General features: G+C 44.2%; 1 protein-coding gene across 2 annotated transcripts in view; it reads right to left on the reverse strand.

The window, feature by feature from the left end:
- pcdh7a (protocadherin 7a) overlaps positions 1 to 20,048 on the reverse strand; it is a 38,807-nt gene continuing 18,759 nt past the window's right edge. For both annotated transcript variants that reach the window (XM_035636975.2, XM_047334054.1), the window contains 2 exons: positions 5,674 to 5,875; positions 1 to 4,134 (listed from right to left, as the gene is read on the reverse strand). In XM_035636975.2, the coding sequence (XP_035492868.2) occupies positions 3,596 to 4,134; positions 5,674 to 5,875 (741 nt within the window). In that variant the 3' untranslated portion in view covers positions 1 to 3,595. The remainder of the gene's footprint in view (positions 4,135 to 5,673; positions 5,876 to 20,048) is intronic.

Raw genomic sequence — 20,048 nt, forward strand, 5'->3', positions numbered from 1 at the left:
AGTGTTTGAAGTTTTTAATGTCAAAGTCAAACTTTTACATGATTCATCTTCATACCAAACCCTTCATCGACAGCTCCTCCTCTTCCTCCTCATAGCAAATGCAATTAGTTCATTATGTAATTACAGGAAGGGAGCAGCAAAAAAAACAACAGAGCCAGCCCCATAAGAAAAGAAAACAAAGTAGAGGAAAATAAAAATAACTTCTTTTTTTTTTCTCATTTTCTTTTTCTCAAGTGCAGATTTTAAGACCTTAAGCATGCCATTGTCTGTTATGGATTCGAGTCGTATGTTCTACAGTGTAGTTTTATCTGTACATGGCTATAAGGAGAACAGCACGAGGGGGGAAGACAGGTAAATGATGTCCGCTGAAGCGTCTCTTTTTTACAAAATGTCTTGATTACTGGGTGACCGATCTCAGACGTTAACACGCTTCCTCTTGTCTGTCTCCCCTCTCTGTTTTGCAGTAGATTGAAACATATCCATGTTTAAACGTGCAGTATAAAAAAAAAGATACACACGCACACAAAATTCTTGTACAGCGAGTTCCCTCAAATCCAGATTGGGGAGTTAGAAAGGCGCCATCATGGAACTGCCATAAAACAGCAGTTTGAGGAAATATCTGCCAGTGTGATGAGGAGAGGCCGTGTCCAGAGTCTCTTTTTCCACAACTCACCGACTGGAAATTAGTTCTTCAAGACCTTTCCGGCGTCCAAGGGATTAAGACACGTTTATCCCGAGGGAATGCGCACCCGTCTCAGTGTATGTAGCCTGCAGGGTATTGTGATTGTTCTCACAAATCCCCTTTCAACATGAACAGTAACTCCGTATATTTCATTTCATCTTCAGCACAGTCCATCGATAACAGAGCTCAGTAAACAGCCATGTTGGGGGAATTAGGGGTAATGAAGGCTTAGGGAGTAAGTACATCAGTGACCCAGAACAAGCTACAGAGTAATAAAGTTGAAGGTATATGCAGGTATACAAATTGTAATCACACGAATGACTACACCCCTTCCCCGGCCTGATTTCCACTGACAAATCAAAGGATGAGTCATGATACTTACTACTTTACTGTTTCCACATACTGGTGAGGGGAGGCTCAAGCAGCAACAGTGTAGAAGTAGTTTAGCAGATTAAAACACTATTGTGCATCTTACCTGAGTGTTGTTCTTGTTTCTGACTCTTAAGCTCTAACGAGCGCCTATGGACTAAATTGCAGTACAAGTCTCTTTTCGCCCCATCTGATCCAAAACACCCGGAAAAACGAAGACACACTTACAGCAATTTCCATCGGTGTTACAATCGCCTATCCAATCATTAATGAGATCTGCGCAGATCCAGGGAGGTGGCGAGAGGAGAAAGGAAACTCATTAAGACCACAGGGACGACCTAACCCTATTATCCCCTATCACACCGCTGAACCACACACTGATGATGAGAATTAAGATGTGCTGGCCTCGATCCACGCCCACTCCTCAGCCCAGTGCGGCCGAGTGTGTCTGGGGTCGTGCAGTAGCTGCTGGAGAGCACAAATGGGAAGGAGTTTGTTATCTGCACGGTTCAGCACAGCAGTATGGGCGTGTTGAGGTCGGCACTGTGCGGTGAAGAGGGTCGCGGCACTCTGCACTCCCACTACATTGTATTCTTTCTTTTTGGGGCTACAGCCTGTGGCACCCTCTGTGCAAACTCTGGGCACTGGAAACTGAGAGAAGAGCCCGACCAAACTTGCTCTGCGATAAAGAAGCGACAGTCGATTTCACTGAAGCTAACTCCCCTGTTGCGGTCATTATCTCCCATTTCCCCATTAGCACACACGTTTAGTACAGATGTGTCCAAAGAGGCATCGTATGCCAGAAAGGCGTGTGGTTTCAAAAAGAGAGGGAAAAAAAGGTTAGCATCATCTTCCTTTCATGCAGAGTCTTTTCTTTTTCCTTTTTTTTTTCCTAACAGAAACTACAGAAATTTGGTTTTCCTATGAGTCCTACTTACAGTATGCGGAAGGTTTCATACTCCCACATTATTTATCATTACATACAGTAGATGTCATTGAAATTCCCTTTGATGTTGCCCCAGACATCAGTCAGAAAAATGAAGAATTATTTAAATACATTTCATGATTAAATACTGTCTGGAGAGGAGCAGGCAAAATGCTACAGCTAGTTCAATGAGAGCAAATATGTTAAAAAATGATGAATAAGACATACACACTTAGTGCATATGAATTTTGCGCATTGCACACTTCTTAATTTGGATTTGTGTTTCTACTTGTGTTTTAATATGCGTCTGTGTGTATGTTAGAGAGAGAGAAAGAGAGTGTTTGTGAGTGTGTGTGTGTGTGTGTGTGCGCTTACTGTTTTCTGTATGAAAGTTAATGCAAGTTATTATATACTTTATGTTACACTGCCACTGAATATCGTCATAAACTGTGGCCTGATGCATGTTGACATTCTGTAAATGCTCTGTTTGAGTTTGTGTTAACATGCTAAGGTCTGTATGTGTAAGTGCGTGCATGCGTGCATGTGTATATGTGTGTGCGTGTGTCTGAAAGAACATTTAATGATACATAAACACTGCTCGGATGCTGTAGGTGTGTCGTGGACCCAGCACCTCAGTCTACTCTGAAATGGCGGATAGCAGCAGAGAGAACACTGCTGTTTCATCAAATACACACATACAATATATACATACTGGACGTGAAGGCAAAAATAATGAACACAAATTTTGCACACAAGCCAGAGAAACTGTGGCACAGCTGACAACCGGTGAGAACCTTGAATTCTGAATGATTTCATATGATTACTGTAAAAAAGAAGAGTTGTTTTTTAAAGAACAGTACCTGATATTTTAGATCAGCACTTTTTTTTTTCCTACTGTGTAACTGTACAGCGACCACGCTTCCGTTGGTACTTTGATGCTCAGTTTATGACTCACTGTGTTACTAGTTTCATTGGTTGGTAATATTCCCATCTTGGGTTACAATAGAGTAGTTTGGGCAATAGAAAGTTCAATTTCATCCAAATCACCCGAGCAAAGACCCACTACATCTTTTCATCCGTTCTGACTGGTTAAGACCTCAGTGGTTTTTCAGAAGATGGTTCATCAGTTGAGTCCAAATCTGGTCTGCTATAGCCCCAGAGAAAGTCTTTATATGTACCGAGGCCGGTCTAACATCACGATTCACTCAGTTTCAATCTCCTTCGTCTTCACACAGATCCCCTCTGTGGCAGAGGGTCAGGCATGCATTAGATTCAGGTAAAAAGAGGAGATGAAGCTGTCCTCCTCCACAAGGACATAACAGGATCTTTGCCTGGAGGCAACTATCACTGGTAGTTTTAAAAAACAACACTTTTAAAAAAAAGTACTCGTGGTCAGAGCTCGCTGAAGGATTGATCCGTCCCTTGCTTTAGATTAAGTGCCTATAAATATTAGCCAGAGTCCAAAAGTTCCAATTTCATACGCAGCTTCTGGAAAACATCTTGCCTGACATTTTCACATCTTCACAGGTTTAAAAGGCCCTCCAAACTGATGACTTGCCAGTCAAGTCCTGACCCTCCCCCTCTTGCAGAGCAGGGAGTTGTGCTCCATTGCGAGGCTGTCACAGGTAGACCTCGCGGCGTGACAGTGTGAGACAGGACGTGGTCTTGTAGTCCCCTCCTGTTCGCGTAAGTGGTATGACCTCCGGTGGGTTCTGGCTTTCTCCTCCTTCCTCCTCCTGCTGGCGCCTCCCGAAGCCTGCGCTGCTAAACGTGTCGTAGGATGCCGAAGTCATCTTGCGGTTCAGTAGGTTACGGTTGTGATCGCCCATGTTCCTGTTGCGGTCTCCCCTGCCCAGGGTGCCGAGAGGATCCCCGTTGGCTATCGGTAATCTCTGACCTTCTCCGCTGACGACCACGCCGGGTTCCGAGCTCCCTGCGCTGCCGGCACTCTCGCTGTCACTCTCATGGTCGTTACCGCGGAGATTGTTGTTGTCGTCCCCGGGGGCGAAGGTGGAGAGCCGCGGGGGGTCGCTGCCGTGACGTTGGCGCTGGCGAGGAGAATGGCGGACGGGCATCCAACAAGTGTCAGAGTGGCCAAATTCATCACACTCCCTGGTGCACTTTCCCGTCAGAGCGACGTCTGGCAGCTGTCTGGCATCTGGATACAGGAAGACGTCAGAAGAGAGTGTGAAAAGAGAGAGAGAGCAAGAAGTTGAACTGGTGATGTTGCATTTATATTGTATATACTAGGCCAATTCAAGGAGAGGCAATTAAATGAAAAGATACAAGAGATGAGTTGAACACTGGGTGAGGAACAAGGGAGAAATACATGAGTGTAAAAAAAACCCAAAAAAAAAACAGGGGACAAAGGTTATATAAGGGAGGGGACAGAACATGAAGGAAGCAAGACAGGCAAGAAAAATGCTGTTAAAGCAAAAATGAAAATTGCTGACTTCAAAAGATTTCTTTTAAAAATAGCCAGGCTGTGCTCAGCATTACATGAAAGGTGAAAGGTGAGGTCGGACCAAACAAATATTGATGCCAGAGAGAAGGAAATTCATCAGGGATTTAAACGACAAATCTAAATACGTTACATATCGGCCCTGTTACATTCCATGAGTGTTGGTTCAAAAGGTTAGTGAGGCACCAGAGACTGAACGCTGATGTCCTACAGAGTCAAGTGTCAGAGGTTGTGCTTATTGTCTATGTACACCGGTCATTTAGGAATGAATACTGACATCATGTCGCATGGAGACAGGAATCATAATGATGATAGATGAAGTAACTATGACTTGTAACTGTGCAGGCATCAAGTTACAGATTGTAATAAAGTAGAGTAATATATTCAATACACATCTGAAGCCACTGAAAACAATACATTCATTCTATGTTTGATTCTCTAAAATCCCACTTATCTTGAATTAAACACAAGAAATTAAATATTTCTTTTAAATCCTGAAAACTAATTCCAGTTTTGCTGTTCAATTCCTCTCCCCATCTGACCGTGACGGAATCTTATTAAATTCCAGAAACAGCCCCAGAAGTACAGCCAGTCACCGAGGTCACGACGACCTTGGTGTGTTGTAACTGTTATTCCATCACTGTCATGAGCATGTGCAGAGGAACGAGGAGAACCGGTGTAATAGAAACCTTCCTTTCCCATCCTTTACAAAGACCCTGTAGAAAAAAGTCAAAATACAATTTCCTAGGCGAAAGCGAATGGTTGGCCTGCTGGCTGACTGAGCCACGGATGAGCCTCTGGCACAACATGCTACCGCACATTAGGTTTTCTGAAAAGCTATTTTACAATGGGTTACACAAAATATAGCATGTGCAGCACACAAAACACGAGGCGGCTACTATAAAACACATTCTCTTCTCATGAGGAGAGAAAGGACATCTGAGACCCTGACAGCAAGTCAAGGTTTCAGTGGAAAATGTGTATGTGTGTGTGTGTGTGTGTGTGTGTGTGTGTGTGTGTGTGTGTGTGTGTGTGATTGAGGGTGGTTGTACAATCAAAACCATTCCAAGCTTTTCAGAGAATACAGCACATTCAGCCTTGAGTGAAAAATGTAAGATGGCAGCCTGCTGACCGCAATTCTAAATGTGTTCAATTAATTTGATTGGCTTTGTACTGAATATGATTTGTGTGTGTGTGTGTGTGTGTGTGTGTGTCTGTCTGTCTGGTTGCTCTGACCATTTTCCACATGCTCCTCCTCCCCCACACTGCCCTCTGGTGTGGTCCGCTCGTAGCCTTCCTCGGGCAGCGGCAGGGCTCCCAGCCGTGGCCCTGACGAACTCTTGCTGCTCGGCGTCTCCGAGTCCTCCAGGCCACTGTCATAGCAACCGCCGTCCTGGGGCTGGCTGACTACGGAGAAGGTCACCCGTCGAAGGGTCCCCTGCGGAGAACAAACACACACAATATGGGATTAATCATCCAGGGGTTTCCTAATCTGAGATTACGAATCTGGGGATTAGGCCGGTGGGCAAGGGTCTGCAAAGACATATTCGGATTATTTGAATGTGTTCGCCTTGATTATGGTCTTAGCGGTTACAATGCAGGGTAATAGTCATCAACCAATCACGGCGGTATTTCAAAGTTTTCAGTTGGCATTTTAATCCCAGTTTAGATTAATGCTGCTGGACATGGCTGATGTTTACAAACCTCTGGCCTGCCCGGAGACATTTCATTTTCATCTGGAGCGGTGCCCAGTGGTAGCAGCAGCTGGGTAATATAGAGTCCCCTCTCAAAGACACTCAACTGAAGGATTAAATGATAAATCTAGTGGTATTCTCTATTTTTCTTATTGTCAACAAACAAACAAAACAAAAGAAGCAATGTACTTTTATTAAAAAAAGTCTTGTCCGTGTATCCCAAGCCTTATGGCTTCTTCCTCTGTGGCACAGACCTCCACTGTTGTCAATTCAGCACACAGCGAGCCGCACTGTTGCATTGGGTGACACGTTCTCTTCCACACAAATTACATGGCCACTGTAGTTTATTGTAGGTCAATCCCACCCACACCGCCTTGCTGAGCGCATATATTTTCAGTGTATCATTTTTTATTACTGACCCTTTAGGTTGTTAAGTAATTAAAAATATTGTCTGTTGTTTACGTGTGGTTTGTCCTGCCTTTTCTGGTTCCACTGGTGCCGTGTGATAACTGTTGGTTTTTTGGTTTTATCATTTCAATTGGGCCACGGGACACCACCAACCACCATGTGGAAGTTCACAGAGTTACGAATGACATGATTTGTACTTGAGAAAGGTTAAAATTAAAACCATGAGGGGTTTGCAAGGTAGGCTGCAGCCATGACTGTGAACACAAAGCAATGGACAATCTACCACCAGTGACAATCTCCCAATCCCGCAGTGTACGTAAGTGCTGGTGATTCAGAATAAGAATAAGATATCATGCCATTCACTCAAACTGTGCATCACACCTGCTGCGATTTCAACACACAAATCACCCCAGTCTAGTTAGCGGAGCAGTTTTCACTTGAGTGAGGGGAAAAAAGATTGTAATAAGTCCATGCTGGGAGAAAATCAGAGAGTTAAATGGCTCCGTCTGGCCTGGGGGGATCACTCTGCACCAGGAAGCCCATTTCTGTGCAACACCCCTCTTATCTCCTCTCAAAGTCATTTATCTGCTTGCAAAATTACAACCCCTTTCAAATTAGATCTGCTTTCAAACACGTGGCATACAGAGAGGAAGTGAGGGAACAGGCAGATTAGGGTGGAAAAAAATGTACGCTCGAAACGTCGCCCCGGGGTAATCTGGGGGGGGGGGGGGGCACGACTGATGGACGGCTAGGATAAAAGCCAAAACTGCACAAAGTCTTTTATTTTCTTCCAACCACCCAAAGAAAAAAGAGGAACATTTGAACATTTCACCTAATGAACATGCAAGTCAAGAGGAGAGGAGCAAAATTAATTAAGCAGAAGGGGGGGGGGGGGATTTACAGGGCATTTGTTTCCTCTGTCGTTTCTCAACAACGTTCAGATGAAAGGGATGAAAGTAACTCAGGCAGCAGGGATGGTGAGCACAAGCAGGACCGAGCAAGAGGAACAGATATGAGAGGCTAATGGAAAAGTTCTTGGAATCTCAGTGGCTTTATCCTAACTCTCCGCAGAGAGAGAGAGAGAGAGAGATGTATTTTTAGAGCAATAGCTTAGATGAAGGAGTCCAACCTCTTTTCCACTCCTTCTGACGAGGGGCATTGTGTATTGTATACAGTGTAAATCGCTCATCAATTTTTCAAAATCTCAACCAAAAACTATCAAATCTGTTACTGAATACTGACATTACTTTCAAAAATGGTATGCTTTAATACAAAATACCAGGTCAATAACTTAATTTTGTTCTACAGAAAGAGCAAAGACAAATTTCCAGCAATCTGACTTAAGAAATACAGTCAGATATAGCCAGATGAACATATTCTGTTTGTTGTGGACAGATGGAATCTTTTTTTTTTCATCCAGATGGTCAGAGTCTAAGAGGATACTGGAAATACCACAGAACAGTGGTTGATGTTCATAAAGAAGACTTGTGAAAGTCTCCAGCCTCAGTTTGACACAGAGGTGCTTTGAGCCAAATTCTAATGGAATGCTCAAATGCTCAAAAAAGACAATGCTAACACAGTAATGCTGAGCTGGCAATGTTAGCATAGTGATGCTGAGCAGGCATTTATGTTAATTGTCTAATTCAGTGTTCAGTTATTGGAATTGGTCCGAGGTCAGACTGGAATGTATGGACCAAGCTCCATGGCAACCCAACCAAATGGTTGTCAAGATATTTCTTGAGGTTTCATCCTTTGGGGACCATGAATGTCTGTACAAAACTTTATTGCGATTGCATCCAATAATCTATTTCCATTCACCGGATGCTCTGGTCCATGACTCAATACATGAGGGGCACAAACCGAAGCTGGGATTACTTTATGAATGTAGAAATCCAGGCCTCGCCACAGGGCAGGGGGTTGACTGACAGACAAGGAGTTGGTACTATTGGAGGCCTGGGGCTCTCTCCCTCTCTCTGTGTGTGTTCTATTACAGAATTCATGTGTTCAGCCATGATTCCATCTGATTCAATTTGGTGCTAAACCTCTTTCTGATCAGAGCTGCCCCACTTTCATTCCTTCATCCTGATAATTTTATTTTTCTATTTCTCTCCTCGATCCATCCTTCCTTTCTTCCGTCCTTCCTTCCTTTCTTCCTACAGTCGATCCTGAAGTCAACTTGGCTTTTCCCAGCTGTAACTCTCCCTCCCTTCTCTGCTCCCCCCTCTCCTCCGACCCTTCTTCTGTTTGCCAGTCAGCTTTATTATGTGGCGATCGATGATGTGTCCTTGACCTCGTTATGAGTCCCGCTCCTCTTCCACACAGCAGGCTGTATTGACCCATGACATCTCCTCACTCCCTAAGCGTTTGCCTCCTCTTGCCCCTCGTCTTCCGTCTTCTCTATCTCAAAGTCTTTCGCTCATTGACAAACCTTCTCTTCTATTCCTTTGCCAAATTCCATGTTTTGGCATCTTTTAGTCATTAAATTCCCATAATTGCACACGCAACACAGTCTGCCCATCATTGTTCTCTCACTTCTTCCTAAATTTGGATTTATGCTCCAACATTCATTTTTTTATGCACTTATTTCTACTAATCCCAAGTCATTCTAACATTGTTTTGTCAAGGATGTCTTTTTAAAAGAAAAAAAGCTTTTTACACCTCTTTCTTCTTTCGCATACCTTAGATTTATCCCTTTTCATTTCCTTTCTGCTTTACCGGCCTCTATCTTTCACACTTTCTTACTCCAAACTCCTTGATTTTTTTCCAGCCAGACTCACAAAACACAAAGCTTGTTTGTGTAAATAGTGCGCGTATTTGTGCATGCTATCTATTATTTGGCTGAGCAAATGCAATAAAGACTGATTATTAAATATGCCAGATAAGTAATGAATGCCGACACACGCATACATGTGAACACACACATATGGATAAATTGGCTAAGGACCAATGTGGCATATGAATTCATGCCTGATGGGATATTAATTGAGTTTGACGAAGGACATAAAAAACCTTCCCCTTAATCTGACACGGGCCATTACAGTTCAATACTGACATGGGAGCTGCACTCATCTGCACGGTACGGTGAGTGTGTTTGAGTGTGTGTGCAAGGGGTGTTTGTGTATCTTCAATGTGCATTTAATGCATCTGTGCTGTACAAGCATGTAAGTGCCCTGGCACTCGATGGAAGTCATTGTCAAAGTTATTTCTGGCAGATCAGTATGAATCAAAAAGAGAAATGATGGGTCTGAACTCAGGGATGAACTCAACCGTTGGAATCTTGCAGCTCTGAAGAAGTTGTAGAAAAAAAAAACTTTTCCTAATTTAGTTTTGATTGCAGGGCAAGCTCGTGCTGCGGTGCACGTGTGTTGGTATATGCTTACACTTAAGAGTGGGACTTCACACCTTTAAGTTTGTGTTCTACGGCTGTGTATGGGTGTGAGACTTTCAAAGCCTGCAAGATGTGTTCTCTCAGCCTGCGAGAATACACGTGTGGGTATGCGTGTGTGTGTGTGTGAGGACGTGCATTCGTGTGCATGTGCACAGGTTGGCTTAGTCATCAAGGTAATTAGTGTGTAAACCTCATCGCTGTCGGTTCAAAGAGAATTAACGAGCTCTAGTTAATTAACAGTCTCCCTCTCTTCTCGTAACATGTGTCTGCATATTCAACACGTGTGTTTTTGTGCATCATTTGCACATCTCACTGTTCGTGTGTGTGTGTGTGTGTGTGTGTGTGTGTGTATGAGAGCACATTTGGATGTGAGCGTTTGTTTGTGTTTGTCTATGCCCTGCTACACTCTGGTCTGCATAATGACTTGACAGGATGTGGCTTATGCATAAACCAAAACTACAAATATGGTTGTAGGACTAGAGCCACATTTTCCCTTTAGCTCCTCTATACTGTACTCTCATTTATGTTCGACATCATCGAGGTACAGGGAGCCACCGTGTAATGGCTGAATCTATTATTAATCAGCTTGTTATATATACATTATATTCTTTAGTTCCACTACTGTACACCGCATGTACACAACAGCGCTCAGATTGGAGGTCAATTTTCCACTGTGGCCACACATTTGTTCATCCCTTTACTAAACTCCAAGTCACGTTGCAGGATGTCATGCATAATCCATAACTGACCACAGTGCACGGAGCTACTGCACATCCTACTTTAGTTATACCACAGCGTATGCATTACTCTAATGATTATGCATACTAAAGGCAGACTTGATAAATAAACTTATAATAATTCATTTTCTGCACCACACTATAATTGGAGTTTGACTAATTTTAAAGCCATATTCCAAAATGATTGAAGATCAATATCCACTCATAGTGTATGATAGTGTTGTGCTTTTGAATTGATATTTAATGTAGTGGAAATAACCAAATTAATTGATACAGAGGCTGTTCGATAATTACATTTGGGCTAAACAGCGCTTAGATTTTAATTACATAAAAGATGTGTTTTTTCTTGCCTGCTTGCTTTTTGTTTATTAACACTGTAGCAGACTGTGGCAGAGGGGATTTATACGTTTTAATGACTGAGAAAGAAGGATGATATTTTCCAATCTTTCACAAATGTTCATCAGTTCATGCCGTTAGCTCGTCTGGTAGCACATTGGCCAGCATCATTAGCAGTAGGTAATGTTTTCGTCATTCATCCCCAGCATCCCACTCCTACTTTCCGCCATGTTGCTGCAGGCTTGCATTTATTACTTTGCTAAAAGAGGAAAAAAAGCAACCGGAGGTTGAAAAGCTCTTTTTTTTCCCCTTTGGGCTGGTTAAGTTTTTGTGATGAAACGGGCAGAAGTGGGACAGCTGAATGAGCCTAATATCAATCAAGTTGACACCTGACATCCTATTTGCAATCTCTCCCTCCAGACACCTGGAATTTTCCTAACGTTGACTGAGGATTGTAGCTTTGCATGTTAATTTCCCTGCCGGTTGTCCTTGACTAGTGATTTCAGCGTGTGGACACATGATATTTGTTGCCAGCCATCAACATTTCTGAATGCGATTATTTTCATGCCAGAAACAGGATTGTGATACACTCACGGGGAAACTGAAAGTCACAATTAAAGGCCAGATTTATGAAATTCCTTAAGTGGCTTAGCAGCTCCAGTGGACAGAATGGCCTATTAAACGGCTAGAATTAAAAAATAATGTCTATTTTCATGGAGTAATAACTTTACAAAAGGAACATAATTGAAGCTCTCAGGAAAACAACTCTACCGCATTGGACAAGCTGCCATGCGATACTCAATGCAAGATCAATATAGCAGTGTAATATTACTATTCAGATGATCAAATTATGTCACCTCATCCTGTTTTCTCATAATGCGATAGCTTATTTACTACCTAAAAATACATGAGTGGATGAAGTGTCCTCTGTATATTACAGAACACATAAGGTGATAGTGCACTATGCTACCACACGATGGAAAGTAATATGTTTGTGTTGACACCACATGGGTATATACGTCCAGACATCATATCTGCAGTGCTCATCGGTCAAAATGACCTTTGCTTCCGCTCTCGAGTGTTGAAATCATGTCGTGCTCCAACGCAGCCGGCAAACGGACGTGCTCCAACTTTGAGAGTCAGGCGAGGGATGGAATGCGTATTCAATAACTGTGTGGTTATTAGAATTCAAACATTATTGAACAATTCTGAGTTTGTATTGACTGCCTTTGTGTTCAAATTATGGAGCAGCTTTGCTGCAGGAACGCCGTCACTCTGCGTGATTAAGTTGCCGCGTAGAGACGCTTCGTGTAGAGACACTAACTACATGCATTGATTCGCACCATTGTTTAATTCATGCACTCAGATGGAAAGGTCTCAGGGCCTCTTCTGACAGCACACATTTGCTTTAATCTTTTGTTTTCATTGCCATTCTTAACTATTATTTTACACTATGGCGTTGTGTGGCTGATTAGATTCTCATATCATCTCCAGATTCCTTGTTTGATAGTTGTAAGGACATTTTTGAACACTTCAAGTGTGAAATTTGGTGGTGGTGGACAGTCACATGAACATCTAAGTTCAGCAAAATGCTTCAACACTTTTATCACCAGGCCAAGAAGCCCGAGGAAAAAAACCTAACTTAACACTGATTAAGTGATTGACTCAACTGGTCAAATGTCTCTCTTCTGAGGTTACATTTGAACAAAATTTTTTTAATCATTTGCTCGGAAGTCTTTTGAAATCTTTTGCTGTCGACTGTTAAGTTTTGCATCAAAGGCGGCGAGGAGGAGAAACAGTGAAAGATGCTGACAGAAAGCCTCTCGCAGAGGCTGTGTGAACAGGACAGACGGGCTAACAATTCATTTTGACGATGATATATTTACACTTGATGTTTAAATATAGACCTGATCTAAAGCAGCATTCAAGACCTTGTGCTGTGACGGAGTGACGAGTGCAGTGTTGGAATGCCGTTTCCTGAGGCTATGCTGGAAAGAGCAGACGTCCTGTTTACACACTTTAGCCATTAGGCCAAGCAGGCAGGTTAAGACATGTGTTAAGAGGGATGCAGCAACGACTGATGAATACAACAACAGACAGAGGGGTGAATAAGCCAAAAGAGAGACAAACATGAGACCAAACGCCTGTTAATCACCACGCGTGGCAGGGGAAGAAATGTCTGCATGACCACGAACTCTGTGAAGTGGAAATGAGGTAGGCAGAGATTGAGGGGCGAGACGGCGGGCTGTTGTGGTATTTGCAGAATGCAGAAAATGGTTTGGAGCAGGTTGAAACCCAGCTCGGGGAAGGATGAAGCAACACGAGCGGCATGTCTTCACCGTCTGACTCGCAGACGCTGATGAGCCAAGGCGCCTTGTTACCACAACACAGACACTCACGCAGCTTCCATGCAGATACCGTAAATCCGCACATTAGGCACACCTGCTCGCTCACGCTTACACTTGCAGGTGTGCACCCCCCCCCCACACACACACACACACTCACACACACACACCCACACACCCACACACACTCTCACACATTAATAAGTATGCAGCGTGTATGTTGCAGTGGGACCACCTCTGCAGTAAGACTCCAATCCTCCCCTCTCCACGCTTCTGCATTTTCCTTACTTCTTCCCCTCCCATATTTCTCTGCTCTCCTCTCCTCTATCTGTCTTTTTCTTTCTTTCTGTCTTTTCTTATTCTGCAGTCAACCAGTCATGCCCCGCCCCCCCTCCCCTTCTTTTAACCCCCCCCCCCCTTCCTTCCCTCTGTCTCAGCCTCTCTCTCCACTGCTCCCTCCAGAAGCAGGTGATGTAGAAGGGTGCTCAGCAGTATCTGACTATCAGGCCTGACTCTGTGAGAGGAATGATAATCACTGCTGCACTGCAGAGAGGAAGAAGAGGGGGAGCGAGCGAGAGACAGGGAGAGAGCTGAGGGAGGGAAAGGGGGCACGAGGTAGAGTGAAAGGGGGGCAAGTGCGGCAGTAGAAAAGGGGGAACAAAATAAAGAGAGTGTGTGTGTTGGGCCGAGAGGAGAAGGGCATGGCATTGGGACAAAGAGAAAAGATGAAGACAAAGAGGAGTAAAAAGAAAGTAGGAGTAGATAGAAAGAAAGACAGAAAGAAATTTGGGTCTGCTTTTGTAACATATACCTCCTGAGTGTCATGCTCCCTTTTATTCCATCACACAAACACCCCTCACGCACACACACACACACCAAACACACACACTTGTCGACGACGACACCCCAACCACTCCAACAGCTTGTAGTACAGCAGCCCCACGATATGAGGCGGAGCGTTAGCCTTGTGTCTGAGCGCCAGAGAACATTAACTGCAGCAGCGAGGTCATCTGATCGGCACTATGCGGTCCCTCTCCCTCTCTGTTCCTCTTCACATTGCTGCAGTCTGACGCCGGCCCCCCTCTGGCCACCGCTGGAACTACCGGCCACGCTGCCTGCAGCAGCATGCTCGGTCTTTCGAACAGCTTTTGCATTTGTACGGTGAATGAATGTAATTTGCTGAAGCTCGCCGACTGTAAACCATATTTGTCTTACTGGGAGCAATTGCAGCCGAACCCCAAGGCCAGTGCTCATTATCATAGCCCTAACTAGTTACTGTAGGTGTGTGGGTGGGTGTATTTTGCTTGTAGGTTTTGTTGTGTGCGTGTAATTTGTGTAGGGAGAGAGAGAGAGAGCCTGCTCAACCATATGCGGGTCTACTACGTCGCCATCCACCACAGCTTTGTTACCATCAAGCTGTCCACTCTGGCATTGGGCTTTCTCCCTCTCTCCATCTGGGTCCTCCACCCTGCGCACAAACACTGTAAAATCACTCGCTCCATTCACAGCGTTGGGCCTTTGAAGTGTTTATCCTTTTGTGCGGCCATCGCTGTCTATAGGGGGAGAAACAAAAGCAAATCAAAAGCTCTGGGCGGGACTGAGATGTAAAGCGAGGCTTACCGGACAAATGCCCATGATTCAGATTATGCTCCTTTGTTGGTGTGTTTGTGTTGTGCTGCCGGTGTCCATTGCTTTCCACTGCTAGTACCTAAAACAGACATCTCTTATAATATCCATGACAGCAGTCATTGTTAAGAAAAGACGCAAGCAGGATGGCGGCGCACAACTGGCCTTCAGTGTGCGCTCGTGAGTAAGCGAGACCATACATATGTATGCCTGCTATTTAGATGGCATTTACTATCCATTCTGTGTGTGGGGGGGGGGGGCTTGTGGACTAATAGTGTGCGTGTCAGGAACAGCCTTTTCCCACCCACTGCTATTGTCCATTAAGACTGACCAGAGGAGAGTGAACAATGGCCTCACTGTGGGGGATAGTGTGTGAAGGGGTAAAAGTGAGGATGAGGCTTAAGATACATAGTCTGACACACAAGGCATGCAGACACAACCTCCCTGTTGAGAGTGATTAGGATTGCTGCTGTGAACAATAGACAGAGTCAATAAAGGACCTCGGAGACATCCGGCTACAAGAGCAAGGTCTCTATCCCCCTCCAACACCGACCCCCTCCCCCATATTTTTCTCGTCCTGGGCGTCATGTAGACTTTCCCTTCCTTCTGTGTCACTTTTCTTGCTCTTTCTCTTCCACATTCCAAACTATTCTATTTGTCATCGTATTTGACTCAGCCTGCTCTCTACATCGCTCATCTCCGTGTTGTCTCCGTCCTCTCCCTCGCTCTCCTGCATGCGCTCCGTGGTGCTCGTGTCTTTTTGTAAAATGGGCGGACGGGCTGAGCTGACACCGGCTGACACGGCGGAGCGCCACAGCAAACTGAAATCCATCCTGTCGGTTTAGAATCAGTGTCAGTCATTTTACAAGGTTAAAGATAGCTTTGCCTAATGTGCTGTCAGATACAAACAAACACGCACAAAGACCTCGGCACACACGTACACAAACACACACACGATAGCCACGAATTCAGGCCAATTGCAAGTGCACTCCAGGAGAAGACTGCCTCGGCTCGCCCACCTACATATAAATATGACCTAAAATGGTAATACGGTATATCTGTGTGTGTGTGTGTGCACACGCACGTGCTCGTGAGAGTGAGTGAACCCCATCTCCGCCCTATCACCCCTGTGACAGACACAGTGCCACAGAAATGTCTTGGGGCACCTCGCCCAATGTCTTGACAATAGTCTCAGTGTGTGTGAGTGACAGAGAGCGACTCGGGGACACAGAGAGAGCGTTATACTGGGTAGACGACACGCACACACACACACACACACGCACAAGTACGCAGACACGCACACACATTAAAGAGGGAAGACAGTGCAGTCTTTCTCTCCCCTCACACTTATTCTCATTCCCTCTCTCCTTGACGTACAGAGACTCAATCATTCTCGCACTCTGTCTCTTTTGACGCAGAGGAAAAGCATAAAATAACTGGTCTCTCTCTCTCTCTCTCTCTTATTCTTTGCGTGTGTGTGTGTGTGTGCACATGTGTGTGTGTGTGTGTGCATGTGCATGTGCAAATGTAGACTGTATAATTAATATATCTTTCATTTTCTTTGAGCTATGAAGTATGCTTTTGGTATGCAAACAGACTTCTTGCATGTGTGTGCGTGTGCGTGTGCGTGTGCGTGTGTGTGTGTGTGTGTGTGTGTGTGTGTGCGTGTGCGTGTGCGTGTGTGTGCTGTTCGAGTCACCAGAGACTGAGTGCAGAGTCGGGCCATTGAATGAAAGTAGAAAGGAGGAGAGTTAATGAGAAAGTAGGGGAGAATCCAACCCGGTTCCCAGTGATAACCTCACAACACACTCGAAGCGTATACGTAGGTACTTTGGCTCAATCTTTGCAGACCCCTTTGGAAATTATGGTTCAGTAGTATGGTTAAGACATGACTTCAGTCAAGCCGTATCCAGCAGAGTTTCAGAGAGCTGAGCCTCTGCTGATCAGCCTTATTATCATGCAAAAAAAAAAAATGTGTTTAAAAATGCAAATTATTCCACAACTGCTCCAGCAAAATAGCTAAGCAGCAGCTGGAAACATAATGTTTGCTGCATATTAAAACAACATGTATATACCACACTAATGACTTATAATTGATACAAGTATACTCTCTTAGTTTAGAGTAATAAAATATACAGTATGTTAACTAGGAATTTCTTTGTCTTTAGGTCTTCCGAGCCTCAAACAAAACGGCTGCCTTTCATTATAAATTTATTTTAGATTTTTTTCCACCCGTCAATTTAGAGATTAATCATGTGATAACACCAAATTACTGATGGAAAGTCCAGAATTATAGCTACTTATAGAAATCAAGGGAGAGAAGTCAGAGAATATTCACATTTATGAAATTGCAGGCTGTAATTTTCTTCTCCTGGCCTTTTGAAGAAAACTGTAAGAAATTGTTGTTAATTGAGTATCTGTCGATCCCATAATCGACCAGTCAAATAATTGTCGCAGAGTGCTGCTCTGCTGTGAAAACGTTGCATCTCTAAAGTGTCTTTTCATTAACTAGGACAAACAGCCTTGTTTAAAGCTGTTTAAGATTACTTTTCCAAATTAATCCACAGCTTTAGATGAAAACTGAAATATCACAAGGTTGTTTTGATGGGACAGCAACACGACCTCCAGTGTATGGAATATATGCATGACTTGACTGTATGAAAAAGCTCAAACTTCGAATTAAGCACTTTGGAGATGCAAGTGCACCAGCTAATGTCTAAGTTATGTCGTGCTGTGTGTAAACTGGCTTCCTAACAATCTAGATCTCAGACTCACATTCTACATAAAGTCCCATATGGGACTAGATAATGAATTATTAAACCATTCATAATGATCATGCCATGTGAGAGTAACACAGCTTTGTAAAAGTCACGCAGAGGCATTTTCCCTCAGTATGCCAACATGCACGTGGAAATTACACTAGGTTCTTTGATATTCAGTTAGCATTTTAGTCAATAAGTTTCGCAATCATGTTTGGTCTGCTGCTGCTGCTTTGTGTCGAGACCTCAGCTCACTTAAAATGTGTCCATGCATGTAGAACCACGCTTGACTTGTGCCTTTTAGAAAATTCAGAGGAGAAAAAAAACGGAAACCCCCCCCCCCCCGATGGAGATCATGTTGAGGTGAAATTGTCCATTCAACATATTTTTTTGATGGAAGGCTCCCTGCAACGGCTCTGCTGGATTTAAAAGGGCCGTCGTCAGCAGAGGCTGGCATTAAGAAACACTCGCGCACATCAAATTCTAATCAAAGCCTGCTCTTTTTAACAGCCGTGAAAGCTTTCATGTTAACACGACACCGCGACCAAAGCTTTATTCACACTTTTAAAAGGGACTGACCGGTCAATGAGCGTGCGCTTGTGCCGTGCCTGACAATACACCATATCTGTGTCAACACACTCTATCCTCGCTTCTCATTTTACCGCTGATACTGTGTGTGACTCCCCCTACCGTGCATAAATTGTCTGTGATCCCCACTTACACTGTGTACACCTGTGTGTGTGTGTGTGTGTGTGTGTGCGTGTGCGTGTGCGTGTGTGTGTTCGTGCGCGCATGTATGCATGCACACAGGGGTGAGTATATTTTCCAAACCATCTCAGGTTGCCGGCTCAGATGTGAGTTTTCTTTTATCTGGCCAATTAGAGGTTGCCGTTTCATCTCCATGGAAACCTGTTTGGGGCCCTAATTGGCAGATAGATTTGCATTACTTTGGTTGCAATATTTCTACGTGCGTGTGTTTAAGTCCACGTGTGCGTCTGTGGATCTGAGTAACGCTCAATAAGTTGTTGTTTTGGTTTTGTTGGTTCGTTCCCCCTTATTTTGCAGTTAAGTTAAGTGCAGTTAGTTGCTATTTCTTCATAATATCTCTTTATTTGTGAAACAGTAGATGGGAGCCTCTTAAATAATGCATGTCTCACTTGTAGCTGTGCAGAGTTGGCCCACGATGAACCCTCCTTGCCGTAACGCTGTGCGATTGCTGTTCTGTATATTGCAGGCACTGAATGATTTTAAGTGAAGTTTAATTCATCAGGGTTTCGGTTCAGTAGTGTCTGTGTGTAGATGGGTGAAAGAAAAGAAAACAATGACGCTTACCTATTTTGGATGAAGGTGGCCGTGGAAACCATTTATTTGTGATGTCTACAGCAGAGGGTTAAACCTGGAGTGCCTGATTATGAAGTCTGTGTGAGTAGCTGTGTGTGTCAAACAGGTCAAACTATTTTAATGCCTCTGTTTGAAGGCACCGGGGGATTTATCTCCACAAGGTTGGCCGGTTAGTTCTTGTAGTTCAGCTACGTACCTGTCTCTCTCAGTGTGTGTGTGTGTATAGGTGGGCGTCTCTTATCTGGTCTATTCCTGACATGAACAGGCAACGGGAGCTGAGAGAGGATCCGAACACACGCATACATACACTCACACATAGGTGCACATGTACACTGAGAGGCTTGGGTCAGTGTATAATGTGGAGCGTCGCTGTAGGCAGGGGCACTGCCCACACACATTTATGTAACTTCTATCGATCGAGCAGGTAGAAAGCTCTCTATTTTCTCTCTCTCTCTCTCACACACACACACACACACACACACACACGCACGCACCCACGCACGCAGGCACACAGAGTGAATCTCCTCTCCTTCAGCTTTTCTCCCCTAGGCGATACCTAAGAATGCATTCTCATTTTGTAGCTTCACATCTCCCCCTACCACTCACTGAACCATCGCCTTTTTTTCCACTCCCTTAATTTCTCTTCATCTCCCTCCCACCACCACCATCCCGTTCTTTCTCTCAGCCCTGGGTACTGACCAGGAATGTCTTTTCTCCTCTTCCACAAATGCCCTATCTCTTCCTCTTCCTCCCTCTTTCTCTTCTATCTCCAACTTGATCTTTCCATAAATCTATCTTCCTCCAACAATTCTAAAACAGATGGTTACACTTAGCCCAGGGCAAAAACATTGGCTTTGGACTACAGCGCTACCAGGACCAGTCTTTCGCACTCACGCAAGATCTAATAAACTGATATCCGGCAAGAAATGTGCTCTAATTCGCCAGTGGCAAAAATGCATAAACCATATTGCACAGTG

The sequence above is a fragment of the Scophthalmus maximus genome, chromosome 8 (genome assembly GCF_022379125.1).
Source record: "Scophthalmus maximus strain ysfricsl-2021 chromosome 8, ASM2237912v1, whole genome shotgun sequence".
In the NCBI taxonomy this organism is placed as follows: domain Eukaryota; kingdom Metazoa; phylum Chordata; class Actinopteri; order Pleuronectiformes; family Scophthalmidae; genus Scophthalmus; species Scophthalmus maximus.